General features: G+C 38.5%; 1 protein-coding gene across 1 annotated transcript; it reads left to right on the top strand.

Annotated features, from left to right (window-relative positions):
* Positions 1 to 3187: 3187 nt before the first annotated feature.
* zmp:0000001074 (desmoglein-2-like protein) lies at positions 3188 to 15993 on the top strand. The gene is made up of 14 exons (XM_059497992.1): positions 3188 to 3294; positions 4580 to 4702; positions 5322 to 5477; positions 9685 to 9826; positions 9967 to 10136; positions 10242 to 10376; positions 11489 to 11674; positions 11824 to 12314; positions 12541 to 12683; positions 12943 to 13164; positions 13356 to 13595; positions 13709 to 13830; positions 13967 to 14254; positions 14455 to 15993. The coding sequence occupies exons 1-14, from the start codon at positions 3241 to 3243 to the stop codon at positions 15961 to 15963; spliced, it is 3981 nt and encodes a 1326-aa protein (XP_059353975.1). The 5' UTR covers positions 3188 to 3240; the 3' UTR covers positions 15964 to 15993.
* The last annotated feature ends 260 nt before the right edge of the window (positions 15994 to 16253 follow it).

The raw sequence follows: 16253 nt of genomic DNA on the forward strand, positions 1-16253 counted from the left end.
TGCTCTTTCTGCCGAGGCCCACAGGAGAATTGGACACTTGCAACATGACAGGGGTAGTGCAGCCTGAAGTGTGCAATCCACTCGACACTGGAACGACCGCTGCTGAAGCACCATCTCGCCAACACACAAATCTTCCTAGAGCGTGCTGAACTCGTAGTTCACAGCAGACACAGTTGAGCAGTGTTGGAGCCGAGCGAAAAGCTGGTTTGCATTGCACCTGCTGCCTTCTTATACTCACGCAGTGATCAGCGGCAGCTGGATGCAATAATTGCATGGCAATGTGCATTGGCTCGTTTAGTTTACACTCGAAGTAGATTCGTCTATCGAAGCGGTATCCCATTTTACGTCGTTCACCGACGTGGCGTTGAGAGTGACCGACTGAAAGGGAACTTTGCATACTTGTTTAGAAATATATTTCGCATGTGCTCACTGAGTTTTGTGATGTTTTGAGTCTTCCCTTTGGGTATATTTGGCCAGACCTTTTTCTAAATGACCCTATTAAAGATACCCAAAGGGTAAAATTATTATTTATTTTTTTGTTTGTTTGTTTGATAATTGTTGATCTAAAACGTCCAGAGAATTTTACTGAAATGGGATTATCTTAGGTTTTAAACATTATTGAGAGTATTCAATGAAGCTCATTAGCCCTAACTAGTGGTAAATTTGTTTCAAAATACTCACAGACCTTTAGGGCCATGAGACGAACATGCCCACTAAGTTTTGTTCTGATCAGCCTATGTTAACCTTGTCTAATAGGTGCTCAAACTTAATTTTTTCATACAGATTCCTACATAATGGTTCGGAGTTTGACAACGATTTCTCATTCCATTCAAAAGTTATAGCCATTTTAGTAAAAGTGGCCCTGCCCCATTTGAACATTTGACTGTGAATTGAAAGTTCAATTATTTTATTATTATTATTTTTATTTTATTATTAATATTCACTCTACAGAGAATCTTTCTACACCAGTTTGGTTCCGATTGGGTGAAAAACCTAGGACTAGTAGGTTTTTCCAAAAAATCCAAAACACCAAAAAAATTAGCCAGGGTGACAATCGAATCCGAGGCATGTGATTTGTCCGTCATGAGCCAAGCATTTCAATGACAAAAGGCACTTGACCCTGCAACTGTACTTTTGATTGCTTTAGTGCCCCCATCAGGCCGATTAGGGTCTTGGGGTCTTGGTGACGTTGTAAGTCTTTATGACTTACAGTTTGGTCATCCCAATCGGTTTTACATAGAGATTACTGATCCTAGGCCATTCTAACATTAGGTGTGTTTCCATTACAGATTTGTGCAAAACTTTGGCACTTTTTGGACCTGATATTTTATAAATATCAATAAAAAAGTATTGCGGAATGATGGCATATCCGTTAACCAATGTGTCCAACTAAAATGTAACCTTTTGCCTCTCGCGATAAGTCATGGCAACTAATTTTGAGGCGTATGCATGTATCTTTACAGAAGCAGCACATACTGTAGAGCCACTTCAGAAACATGCGTGGCGCAGCTGGAATAAACTCAAGCATTGACTAGAGTGGCATTTCCATTAGGCATATTTTCAATTCGTAATTTTAATTTGTGCAATTTGAAGGGCAATGAAAATGCACCTAATTACATGTTTGAACCATTTATAAACTTAGAATTCGGAGAGAAAAAATTCAGAATTGTGAATTAGGTTACACTTTATTTCGATAGTCCACTTTAGACATTCTACTGACTAAGTAACTACATGTCAACTACATATCAACTAAATCTCAGAAATTTGCAACTACATGTCTACTAACTCTCAGAGTAGACTGTAAGGGTAGGTTTAGGGTTAGTGTTAGGGGTAGGTTTAGGCTTAGTATAAGTTGACAATAAGTTGACAAAGAAAATGTTAAAAGATATTAAGCAGACAGTCTACTAATACTCTACTAACTGCTAGTTGACATGTAGTTGCAAAGTTACTTACTGCTAGTAGAATGTCTAAAGTGGACTATCAAAATAAAGTGTTACAGTGAATGACAAACTTATAAAAAAAGCTCAATTATGCCATAAAAAGTCACTATAATCTTTTCACAATTTTATTTCATGATGGAAATATAAAAAAATATGTAAACATGAACAATTCTGGGAGAAAATGTAGACTTATTATATAGACTTGCATACCATATATTACTGTAGTAATGAGCAGTGGATATGTTTATTACATTACATTACATTACATTTAGCAGACACTTTTATCCAAAGCGACTTACAAATAAGGATAACGGAAGCAATCAAAATCAACTAGCGAGCAAAGATTATTTAAGTGCTGTAAACAAGCAGTTAGTAAATGAATAGAGTTCAAATTTAAAAGGGACATTTATTAATATTTTTTTTAAAGAATGGAATTAGAATAAAGACTGCTAGAGTTAGATGTTAAAAGGACACTTTAGGGGTGGCCTTCATAATTTTAGCAACTTCAGTAAAAGTGGTTGAAAAACAAATGGCTTTGATGAGTTAATAAATACAAATCAAATGCATTTCCCTAACTTAATAAAGAACTGCTTTGCAGGTTGAAACCTATGTAAGTTATGCCAGCTATTCATATCAAGGACAGACATCTACTAAAGAAAATGTGTCATGACTCTTCTAAAAGACTTTTAAAAAGAAAGTATGTAGGGTGTCTTCTTCAGAAATCATTGACATATATGTGATGCACTCTTCACAATAGGTTAATGAAAAACCAATTAAATTTGATCAGGTTCATCAGATGGTTTCTTTGCATAGCTACCCTGCAGCTGTTACCAAGAAATAATATGTTGTTGTATGTTAATGGTTTATTCCTTAGAACTTTTATGGTAACTCATTTACATAACTCATAGGGTAAATAACTTTTAAGAACACCCAAACTTCTAAACAATAATTATTATAATAATGAGTTGCTTTTTTTTAATAAATAATAAAATAATTGTAAATGTAAAATTATTATTAATAAAATATATCATTTAAAATAATTGTTTTTTATAAAATTTTGTTTTTCAAAGGTTTATTTCCCCATAAGCAGAAACAGATCTCAAGTAATTTGATATTGCTCAACCCCCACACACATAAATGCAGGGTGAAAACGGCACGTGATGATGTTTTCTTTTTTCTTTGGGCGGACCTAAAGATGCTTTAGTCTTATATATGTGTGGTGCCATAAACAGTGTCAGGTTGATAAGCTCTGTCACTTACAACACTCCCACTGAAAGATTTGTTTCATCTCTTCTAGAAGATGTTCCCACGCTCTTCGCTGGTTCCAGCCTTGTTGCTGTTTCTCACAGTGCAGGTGAGTAGAAAACAATGTGGATGTATCAAATAAATTCTCTTTTGGAGAAATTGGATCATTTGAGTGTTGTGGAAGGGTGTTAAATGCAATATGTAAATACTGTATACCTCGATGGAAATCATTGTCGTGATCAGTATTTTTGTCTGCTGTTCAAAGAAAAAAAAATAAAAATATATATATATATATATATATATAAACTTCAAAATATTATCAAAATGAGATTACCTGAAAAGAAAAACATTGTAAAAAATGTCAGTGATTCAGTAGTGAGAAATGCTGTTGTAACATTACCAAATATTGTATAGTAACACTTTAAGGTTCCCATTGTTATCATTAGTTTACTACAGTAGTTAACATAGAATTAGGAAGCATTTGTTAATCTTAGTTCATGTTATTTCAACATTTAGTAATACATTATTAAAATAAAAATATTTTAATTATATAATGGTAATATTATTTAATGGACCTGAGCTAACATAAACTAACAATTTTAGTTGGAACAAAATTTTATGTTTTACTTAATCTTTAAGTTTGTTTAACTTAAAGATTGCTGTGATAAATGTATTGATCATTCATAATACATTCAAAATCTCCATATGATTTTCACATCCCGGGTCTTTTTGGACCTGAAGAAACATTGCTTAGATAAACAGTCATAATTGAATTAATCTTAATTAAACTTAAACAATAAACTTAATTAAACTTAATCATAACTTAATTGTTTTCAACTAAAACAATATTATTTGTTATCACCAAATTTTCATTAATGAATGGATGTGAAATATAAGTAAACCAATTATCTTTTAAAAGACAATACATGCAATTGTATTGCAAAATATTATTTTTATCTAAGTAAAAAGCATTTCATATATAAAATGTATATTATATTTAACAAAGCAATTCATAGTTTATTCATACTTTATAAGGTAAAAAACAGCAACATTCTGTTTGTGAACAATTACATTTTTGATAAGTTTAAGTTATTGTGTGGTTTTCAATACCACATATATTATTATCAGTATATTTTACAGTAATAAACAGATCTTTAATACTGAATTGTGACGTTGTGGTGTGATGGTTTCACAATGCTGCTCAAACATTAAAACAGGTCATTGGCATTGTGACGTGACATATGATTCACTCTACTAAATATGTGTGTCTTTTGTCTCACATTGGAATGCACAACCACCTATCACTATTAAAAACATAATTAGAGCATCAGGCCATAAATAATAAAAAATGGCATGAAATGATATTTAATTTATTGTTATTATTTTTTAACCAGATCCTGAGCACTGGAGACTGCTGGACCGGTTCACAGAAGCGGCGTCATAAAAGGGAATGGGTCGTCCCTGCCAAAAGATTTACAGAAAATGTAGACTACAGTGATTCACCCTATTTCAGCAAGGTAGTAGAAAAAAAACATATTGTAGATACAGCGATTCTCTCCAGTCATTGCATGTACAGCACATTAAAATGCTGGCTTGCTTCAATAATAACGTTTAAATGCTATTTAATATTCATGATTTATTCTCTCAATAAATCAGTTTCCAAGTTACACAGCCAGCTCTTTCCTCAAACAGGGTACAAACGAAGGTTATCACTCATGAGGGATTGGGTTTAGGGTCAGATTAACTTTACTATCCAAAAATTAAAGACAATAGTAATATTTGTTTGATCTCTTTTTTATACCATAAGGTGTGTTACAATTTTAAGTAATTTGACATTTTCGTAATGGGTGAAATCATGTGGTAACAGGACTGTTTGTAAGACACATATAAACATCATAATTTTGGTCTTAAAAATCAAGTTAATTCCTAGTAATATGAATTGAATATAATTTCAACAAGCCAGACTATGTATTGTATGTATTGTATCACAACTTTGTATGATTTTCATTGTCATGTTAATTGTGATTTTAAACTTAAATTTTCAAAAAATAAAAAAAAAAAATAAAAAAAGGAAAGTTGCCTTGTGCTCTTGTCTTTGATGACAGAAGTCTAACCATGCAATGTTACATTTCTCAGATACGATCTGACCTTGATGAGATCTCGTCACTGCGCTACACTGTAAGAGGCCCAGGAGTCAACCAGCCACCTGTTGGTAACTTCATACTAGACGAGAAAAAAGGATGGGTTCGCATCACACGGACTCTGGATCGCGAGGAGAGACAAAACTATACCGTGAGGATAATAAACACACAGATTTAAGATGAAGTATATTCAACATACTGTAGGTCATGTGTTAGGCCTACTGGGACTAGTTTTAACAAGATATATATATATCTGTAAATTGTAAGGTTCTAAGAAAAAAAAACTAAATTAAATAAATAAAATCTCCAGAGAGCACTGTAAAAAAAATGTAACGTAAAATGTTAACTTGAAAAGTGACGTAGATATTAGAGTTGGTTAAAACAAAAATTTAAGGCAGCACAAACACTTAAAAAAAAAAAAAACTAAAACTAGACTGAAAAGTTTAACTTAATTTAGCAAAAGCATTTTCTTAAATGCCATGTTAGTTTAGAAGGGGCAACTGCCATGTGTGTCTCAAATAGTGTCAGGATCCTGCCCTGACAGTCTTGTCTGTCCTATCTTTGTTTAATGTGTCTCTGTTCATTTTGTGCCTGAGCACATGGTTGTGTCTTTGTTTATGTTGGCCGTGTGCTCCCCTTGTCCTGCCTCCTTGTTTCTAATCACCACGCCCCCTTGTTTAGTCCTTTGTTTGTCTAATTGTTCACCTGATCCTTGTGTGATCTGCTCCCTTTATATTGTGCTCATTTCCCTCTGGTCCTTGCTGGTTCGTTTTTGTGTGTGCCTTGTGTACAGTCTCTAGCTTGGATATTTAGTCTTGTTAGAACTCTTTAATCAGTATTTTGCATCTTATTTGGTTCCCTCTTATTTTTTAGTTTTCATTTGTTCCCATGTGTAGTCTAGTTCTAGTCTTTGTAGTTTAGTGTTTTTGTTCTTTAACCTTTTGGGGGTTTTCCCACCTTTTTTTATTTTTCTTTCTAGTTTTCAGCAAGGTTGCTGTTTTCTTTATTTTGACATTGGGGCGCTACAAGGGGTTCCTTCAACCGGGTCAGGCCCTTCCTACTTGAGTTGCTACAAGGTCTCCTTTTGCCACAGAGTCTGGAGCCATCTCCTTCTGATCCGCCTGTTCTCCTGTCGTGAGCCCTGCCCTATTGTCTTAGTGCGTCATCTGTGTTCCACACTTGTTAATAAACTGTTTCCCCTGTTAATTCTGCATCTGGGTCCTCCCTTGCCAAACCCTGACTGAACGAACCAGCCCTTCTAGGACCCAGCAGAATGAGTATTAAAATTGTTCCACCTGCCACTGCGGAAGGGAGGTTGGCGCTCCAACAGGCACTGGCATCGCTTCGTCAGCAGGGCCAGGAACCACGGTCCTATGCCCAATTCTTTTGGACTATGGCTAGGGGCCTTGAATATGATGATGCAACCCTGAAGGAGGCATTCAACCTCACTCTGGATGACCCCTTACCTCGATGGGAGATGGAACAGCTGCGTATTCTGAATTTCTGGGACTTCTCTAATTATGTGCATCACCGCAAGGACTGGCAAATCCTTAATCCTCCAGAGGATATCAGCAGTGACCATCAACCTGCCCTCCTTCCCTCTTCGAGTCAAGTCCACGATCATCATCTGACTCCCACTGAGAAACGAAGGGACCGCAGGAGGAGGGCAGCCCAAGTTGCTGCAGCTGCCATGGACTCCTCTGTGCTGGCTCCAGCCTCTGAGAGTAGCTCAGTGCCAGCTCCTGCTTCAATAAAGCCTTCTGAAGTCGTCAAGGTAGCTCTAAGAGAAGTTTCCCAGTCAACCTCTGTTCCGGTGTCTGTCAAGTCTGTCCCAGTTAAGTCAAAGCCAGTCATGCCGAGTCTTGATAATTCTGTGTTTATGTCAGTCCAAGTCACTCAAGAAGTGGGCAAGATGACAAATTCCGGTCCTGGGGGACGTAAGGGTAGGAGGTCCCACACAAGGATGGCTAGAACCCTTTGTTCAGAGACCCCTCGTATACTTACCCTGGATCCCAAGTTGCCTGATGCTTCAGTTATGGCCATGGAGGCAGGTTCTGAGCAGCATGTTTTTCCTGTTATAGTAACAGACGTCACTCCTGAGCAGCCCCCTCGCTCTGTCACCGACACTCATGTCAGGCCTGAGATGGAGACCACTCCTAAATGGCCCACTATTTCGGTCATATCCATGGAGGGCATTCTCAAGCCGTCAGCCCCCTCAGGCACTGAATATGCTTCCGCCCTGGAGCCTCCAGAATCTTCACAAGCCCCTCACCAGAGTCTAGAGTCTTCATCCCAGTTCATTCCAAAGTCTGCTTCAGAATCCGCTTCAGTACCAGTCCAGGAGTTTGTTCCTGAAGACCCAGTCCCTGCAGCCCCAGAGGCCAGTCAAGCGTCAGCATCAGTAACCCAAGAATCCGTTCATGAGTCTGTTCCTGCAGCCCCCAAGGGTACTCAAGAATCCATCCCAGAGCCTGTTGCTATGGCCCCAGAGGACCGTTTAGAAGCCACAGGATGTGTTCCTGAGACCGTCTTTGTGCCAGTTCCAGCTCTGGAGAGTAGTTTAGCAGCCCCCGAGGGCTGTCAAGAGCCAGTTCAATGGTCAATCTTCATAGCCCCAGAGGGCAGTTCGTCATCCCCCAGCAGGAGTCAAGAGTCGGTTCCTGAGCCTATTCCTGCAGCCCAGGAGGGCATTTCAACAAATCCCAAGGGCTGTCCAGTGTCAGTATTTGAACTTGGTCCAGTGGCCCCTAAGAGCATCCCTGTTATATCCCCAGAGCCCACTCCAGACTCTCCCCCCACTACAGAAGAAGTTCTTGTCGCATCCTTGGAGGCCAACCCTGAAAGTCTTGTCAGTCATGTAAAGCCCACAGAAGATGACTTTATCTCTCATGCTGTACCTTCAAAAACTGTCCATGTTCTGTCCAAGGAGGCCCTTCCAGAGAGCCCTAAACCTCTCGTTGATGCCACCTCCGAATCCCTTGTTAGTCATGTCTTGCCTACCAAAAATATCCTGGAGTTTGGCCGTAATACCCAGTCCAGTAGGAGACCTTCACCTGTGAAATGTGCTGGTAGAGGTGCCACTAACTATGCCCCCACCCTTAACCCACCCTCTGTCTGTCCTGGTCTGCAAAGTTTCCCTAAGATGGCACCACCCTGGTCAGCCTTAAACCATTCCCCTGGAACATTTTCCGCCTCTCCCGTCCCACCCCCTGTGTTTCCTTACAGGCCTGGACATCCATGGGTCCCTTCCCACCCACCACCCAAGTCAGTACCATTTTGGCTCCCTACCAGCCCTGTGACCCATTTGACTCCACCCAGGATGGACGCCAGGAGGCGTCCTTTGGAGGGGGGGTACTGTCAGGATCCTGCCCTGACAGTCTTGTCTGTCCTATCTTTGTTTAATGTGTCTCTGTTCATTTGTGCCTGAGCACATGGTTGTGTCTTTGTTTATGTTGGCCGTGTGCTCCCCTTGTCCTGCCTCCTTGTTTCTAATCACCACGCCCCCTTGTTTAGTCCTTTGTTTGTCTAATTGTTCACCTGATCCTTGTGTGATCTGCTCCCTTTATATTGTGCTCATTTCCCTCTGGTCCTTGCTGGTTCGTTTTTGTGTGTGCCTTGTGTACAGTCTCTAGCTTGGATATTTAGTCTTGTTAGAACTCTTTAATCAGTATTTTGCATCTTATTTGGTTCCCTCTTATTTTTTTAGTTTTCATTTGTTCCCATGTGTAGTCTAGTTCTAGTCTTTGTAGTTTAGTGTTTTTGTTCTTTAACCTTTTGGGGGTTTTCCCACCTTTTTTTATTTTTCTTTCTAGTTTTCAGCAAGGTTGCTGTTTTCTTTATTTTGACATTGGGGCGCTACAAGGGGTTCCTTCAACCGGGTCAGGCCCTTCCTACTTGAGTTGCTACAAGGTCTCCTTTTGCCACAGAGTCTGGAGCCATCTCCTTCTGATCCGCCTGTTCTCCTGTCGTGAGCCCTGCCCTATTGTGGACTGTCTTAGTGCATCATCTGTGTTCCACACTTGTTAATAAACTGTTTCCCCTGTTAATTCTGCATCTGGGTCCTCCCTTGCCAAACCCTGACTAATAGAATGTAATCAATCTATCAATTCAATCAATCAACCAATCAATTAATAAATCAATTAATCAATTGATCATTTGATCGATCAATCACAGTATTTGTTGGCCAAAACATTTTAACTTTGTTTGGTATTTTATTTAAATTGTATAATTATTGCTGTTTAAACTAAAAACCTTATACTAGTCTGTATAATGGCATACAATTATGATTACTTCCCTCCCATATCAGTACATTGCTAACAAACTTGTTTACTAACCAAGAACTCTCTTTGGTCTCGTAGCTTATTGCCACTGCATGGTATCCTAACAACACCATAGCTGAAGATAATATTAAAATAAACATTATTGTGGAGGACCAGAATGATAACCCACCTGTTTTCAACAAGCCAGAACGAGTCAGCATATATGAGGGGAGACCAGATGGTGAGCCTGCCACTTTCTATTTTTTTTTTTTTTTTTTTTTGGCAAAAATTGCTTGATTTTCTGAAATTAGAGATGACCAATCCTTCATCCTAAAGATCTAGTGGATAGATTTCTTTTTGTAATAGCTGTGTCATTTCTAGGTACCTTTGTAACACAAGTTGTGGCTAAAGATAAAGATGAGCCAAACACTCTTCACACTAAGATAGCGTACAGCTTGATCAAGCAGGAGCCAAACAATGGCACGCTTTTCTTTGCTGTTCATAAAGACAATGGAGCAATCTCTGTAAACAACCCAACGATTGATAGAGAGGTATTTGTTACCAGTTATACTGATGTTTGTATTTGTGTTTGAATGTCGATAGCTTCAAAAGTTATCACCAAACTGTCTGGTTCAAGTTTTCATTCTCTTCAACAGGAACATAAATCTTTTATTCTTACGGTGCAAGCTGCTGACATGTATGGAAGCCCTGAAGGAAATTCTGCTACAACTACTGTATTTATAGACATCCTGGATGTCAATGACAATATTCCTACTTTGGAGAAGGATGAGGTGACTATGTGCATTGGCTAATAGTTAGTCACGATTATGTCTTTTTTTTATTAATTTGTGAAAAATTATTGTGTCTACCTTTATTCATTGTAAACTTGTAGCACACATTTAAAAAAAAAAACTGCATTTAATATGATATTAATGAAAAGTGTATTTAAAGAAACCAGACTTTCACACAATTATTTAAAATGTGATTGGGCTTATTTCAAATGAAAAGTTTTACTTTAAAGTGCATTTTTTATTAAATGGGGTCATATGACGTTGCTAAAAAGAACATTATTTGGTGTATTTGACGTAATTCAATTTGTTTATGCGGTTTAAGGCTAAAAAAAAAAAAATTATTATTTTCCACATACTGTACATTATTGTTTCTCCTCTATGCCCCACCTTTCTGAAACACATTGATTTTACAAAGCTCATCGTTGTGAAAAGCGAGTAGTGCTCTGATTGGCCAGCTATCCAGTGCATTGTAATTGGCCGAATACCTCAAGCGTGTGACAGAAATGTTACACCCCTTAACATAATGGCATGTCCTGGTGTGACAAGACAAAAACAATGAATCCCATTATAAACGAGGCATTTGTTTTATCCAGCAGGGACATAATTACTGATTATAATGACTTATACTGTCTTTTTACACGTTGCATTGAAATATTAAAATTTCAGTCAGAAGCGCCAGACTGTCCTTATAAGTAGACATGTGGGGGCATGTTTAAACGAGCTGTTTCAGGGGGCGTGGAGAAATCTTAACTTTTATAAAGAATATCTCTTTGGATTTGAGACTTTAGTCTTTGCAATTGTACAGATCTTCTTTATGCACCAAGAGCTTGTAACACTCCAAAGAGAAAGGAAAAACTTAAATCACAACATATGACCCATTTAACTAACAAATGCTAAAGATCATGTAAAGTACTCCATTATAATAACATGCAGTAATAGTGCCTACAAGTTCACACTTAAGTTTATTCTTTTAAAGTATATTTAAGTACTTTTTGAAAACATGCTTAATAGTATTTGTACTTCTCCTTCTCAAGAATATTCCTCTCAATTACTTACTGTAGTATAAGAAAAACTCAAGAAAACAAAGTGTGGACATTGTTTTGGTTTCATAGTTTTCAGCAAGTATTGATGAGAATGAGGCCCCTGTTGAGGTTTTGAGGATCCAGGCTCTGGATAATGATGAAGAAAGCACCGACAATTGGTTGGCTGAGTTTGACATAGTCTCGGGGAACGAGGATGGACGTTTCTCTATTCAAACTGATCCGAAGACAAATATGGGTGTTTTGTACCTGAACAAGGTCAGTGCTTATTTTGTAAACAGTTCTAAGAAGTTTGTGTGATGGAAGAAAGGATATCAGGGCTGAAATGTAATATGGCTGTGTGTTTACATATTTGTTACTAGGATTGTTTTTTTGAGAAACCAATTGCACCTTGCTCTCTCCTCTAGCCTGTTGACTTTGAGTCAGCATCTGATATGAACCTGAAACTAGTTGTAGCAAACAAAGCTCATCCAGGAGCACCTCTTGCTTCTGGAGCAGGTGGTGGAGATGGAGCGGGAGCAGGTGGTGGAGATGGAGCTGGAGCAGGTGGTGGAGCTGGAGCTTCTGGAGCAGGTGGTGGAGGTGGAGCTGGAGCAGGTGGTGGAGGTGGAGCTGGAGCAGGTGGTGGAGGTGGAGCTGGAGCAGGTGGTGGAGGTGGAGCTGGAGCAAGTGGTGGAGGTGGAGCTGGAGCTTCCGGAGCAGGTTTTGGAGGAAGTGTTCTCAAGCAAAAGACATACTCAGTGAAGATCGGTGTCAAAAACAAACCTGAAGGCCCAAAGTTCAAGCCAAGGACCAAGCCTATATCTGTATCTGAAAACACCAAAAATTATTTTCCAAGAGTAATTGACACCTACACTGCTATAGAAGAAGACACAGGCAAAACAGCAGAAAAAGTCAAGTAAGTGTTCTCCAAGGATTTATTTAGTCGAATATATGCAGTACATACCTCAAGCCAAGCATATTAAACATGTTTAGAAGCATTCTCACAATATTTGATTGAATACTATAGGCCTATTTGAGGTTTCAGAAACTTTTATAAACTTTTATAAACCTCAAACCTTCAAATTACTAAACCAAATGTAGAACTTAAAATTGTAATAGTATAATTGTCCATGTTTGTTTAGATATGCAAAGGCATATGACCCTGACAACTGGATTTCTATTGACACGGACACGGCTGAGATAAAACTGAACAAGGTACCAGATCGTGAGTCTCCATTTGTGGTAAATGGGACCTACTATGCCAAGATCCTCTGCATTACAGATGGTTAGTATGAACAGTTAGTCAGAACATTACATTGAGATGTTTGGACACACCTACTTTTTTCATAACCATTACTAGTATTAGCATATATAATTTAGACAAATAGTCTAAATAAACAAATTTAGACTGTTTAATTTCTTCAAACTTCATAATGTGCATCCTGGGATGCAGTTTAAACAGTAGCGAAGGAGTCAGACATGTCAAACAGTAGAACATGATTTAAGAAGGTTAACTGTAGCATGCTTTTTGTTTGCTATTTTAGAACTGCACTCTCAGACATCTACAGGGACTATAGCTTTGCAGGTGGAGGACCTGAATGATAACTGCCCTAAACTCCTTAATAATGTGCAGACTGTCTGCAGTGATACCAGTGTAGTCAATGTCACAGCAGAAGATCACGATTCAGATCCCAACGGAGCTCCACTAGAGTTCAGTTTGATAGAAGAGAAGACAAGGGGCAAATGGAACCTGCAGAGAATAAACGGTAATACCAAACAGATAAAAACAGGATTTATTTCTAAGGGTCCGTATGTTAAACAATTCTTGATGTAAGCATTGTTTGGTTATTTGCAATAAACTGAAGCAATCACACCACATATAAAGTAGATAATCATTCTTGTTCACTTTTGAGTAGAAAGTGACATAATAGTCTCTCACTGTTTCTCACCTCTTCAGATGTAAGTGTTTCAATGCTCCCTGAAGATCACTTATGGCCTGGTTTTTATGAAGTCACCATGGAAATCAGAGACAAGCAAGGACTTGCCTGTCCTGATGAGCAAGTCCTCCGTTTAGAGGTTTGCACTTGCTCTGAAGGATTGTTTTGTTCTTCAAAAGTGGCTGCATTACACACTACATCAGCCAGCATTGGAGCAACAGGAATTGGTTTCCTGCTTCTAGGATTCCTCTGCATAATCTGTGAGCATGAGTTTACTTTACTGTGATCTGCCACTGTATTATAAATGTATTATTGGTGGTGACATTGTGAAACAGACATTGTTTTGTGTTTTTTTGTCTGTCTCTATCTTTAGTGGCGCTTGTGGCCGTTATAAAATGTGATTGTGGGAATGCTGGAAAACATTTTACTGATATGCCATTTGATACCAAGCAACATCTTATGTCCTATAGCACAGAGGGAAAAGGAATAGATGGGGTAAAGAAAATCCCTTTGTGATCTTGCACAGCTCATATTTATATTCATATTTATATTTATATATATTTATATAAGAGAACAAGTGAAATTGTAAAGCACTTCCGTCATGCGATAACTGATTCTGTTTCTCTTGCAGGATGCTTCTCTGATGAGAATCCCACCAAAACTCTACAATGAGGGGGGCAATGCAATTAAATTACCCAAAGACACTTTACAAATGGTTAAAGCTAAGTCTTATTACCCACTGGATGAAATTCAGGGCCCCAGGTCGAACCAGACTGCACATAACAGTGCTAAAATGGTAGGAGAGATGCAGGAGAGTGCATTTGGAGGCTTTTACAGTGATATGGACATGGAAAACTCTGTGAGGTGGCAAGAAGGACAAGTCTTGCATGATGCATTCTTAAAAGAATACTTTGCACAAGTATGTGATTTAAAAAATATATATTGATTTGTTTTTATAGGAATAGTTCACAAAAAAAAATACAAATTTGCAGAAAATTGTTATGTTATTCGCTCACCACTCTTTAGTGAATGGGTGCCATCAGAATTTTTGGGTGGACTATCCCATTAACACTGAATGAAATTACATGTAGGATGATATTACTCATTCTTCTGTTGCAGAAATCCACGTATATACTGGAGGATGATTCTCCGATAAAAGGACTGAAGCTCTATGATTATGAGGGTGAAGGATCTGTTACCGGTTCCATTGAGAACTGCAGCTTCATCGAGTCTAATGATGATCTGGAGTTCTTGAACAACCTGGGTTTAAAGTTCAGGACCTTGGCTGAGGTGTGTGGATTCAGACAGACGGACCCAAATGTTATTGTTAATACTGTTGAGACAACACCAAACGAAGCTGCATCTTCCAGTAAAATGACCAACATCGTCCAACCCAGTCCTGAGGAGATACCTGTTAAATCACCACTTGTCCAACCAAGTCCCGACGAGAAACCTGTTAAACCACCACTTCTCAAACCTGCACCTACTCAGGAGATTGTCATACAGGAGCCTATGTACTATGGGTTCAACCAACCAATGTCAAGAAATGTTGTGCTATCAGAGGATGGGCTTGGGCAAGGTGTGTACATAATTAATGGAACTCCAGAAGCTGAGAGAATTCTGACTCAAGGTAAAGGCTATACACTTGCACATACTGGACAACAAGCTGTTCTAGCAAACAACATCATTGGTAATTCCTTCTTGTACTCACAAATTGGACCTCAAAGTCCAATCATGATTACCGAAGGATTAGTTGATATTAATCAGTCTGTAATCCAGAACTTTTCACCAACTCAAAACCTTGTAATGATGCCACAGCAACAACTAGATGGAATTGGTTCACTGCAGATGGTAAGAGTTTCAGGAGGGAATGCGCAGGGTAGAGTTACTCTTATGGATGGCTCAGTCAATGGAGGTAAAGTATTCATTGATCGCCCCATGAGCCCTCAACAATTTTACCCAGTAAATTCTCAAGAATTGGGTGGATCAGTACATATGAACCAAAGAGTAGTTGACGGCTCCCTTTACAGTGCACAGAATGATGGACAAGGGACAGTAACAATTGGACAATGTCCTGTCAATGGAGGTAATGTAATGATAGGAGGCTCAGGAACTCAAAACCTAGTAATAATGCCTCAAATTGCACCTGGTCAGGTAAACAACCAGCTATTAGAAAGTGGTCCTTTCCCCAGTGCTTCAAACATTATATCAAAAGAAGGTTCAGAGACTAGACTACTGGTTGGTGGTCATTCTACTCTAGAGGGTCCTGTTAGTGATGGCAATTTATTGGTTGCAAGCCCAGGTCAGTTTCCTGTGTCTATGAGCACAAGAGCTCCAAATTTAGTGAGACTGGCTCAAGTTACAAATGGTCACTTGCCAAGTGTTCAGAACATTGTATCAGGGGAAGGTGGACAAAGTAGATCATCGGTTAGTGGTTCCACTATTCTAGAGGGTCCAAGTCAGCTTCCACTTGCCATGAGTCCAGGAATAATTAGTCCTTTTGAACTGCCTCAGGTAGCAAACAGACAGTTGTTCCGTTCTAAAGTGTCCAGAGTTCTGACATCAATGGCTATGATGCCAAAATCCAAAGGACTTGCATCAAATGGGCAGCTGAATGTTGAGCAGTGATCTAGTTTTTGGTCTAGTGGCATTCATACTGCATTAGCATCAGATGAATTAGAAGTTCTCAATATTAAAATGACTGCAATAAGTGAGTATGAGCATTTTTGATAATTGTTGATTTTGTTTTCAATAATTACTTGGTCTGGGTGGTCTGAACCTATTTAAAAGGCCAATAATGTTAAACATGTTGCATTTTGTTTTACATCTTAAATCTACAGATAAGATTTCAACTAAAAAGTTTTATTGGGCAATTAATAACTTGATTAACAATACATAATTTAACACTTTAAAAACAT

The sequence above is a fragment of the Carassius carassius genome, chromosome 18, assembly GCF_963082965.1.
Source record: "Carassius carassius chromosome 18, fCarCar2.1, whole genome shotgun sequence".
Lineage (NCBI taxonomy): Eukaryota > Metazoa > Chordata > Actinopteri > Cypriniformes > Cyprinidae > Carassius > Carassius carassius.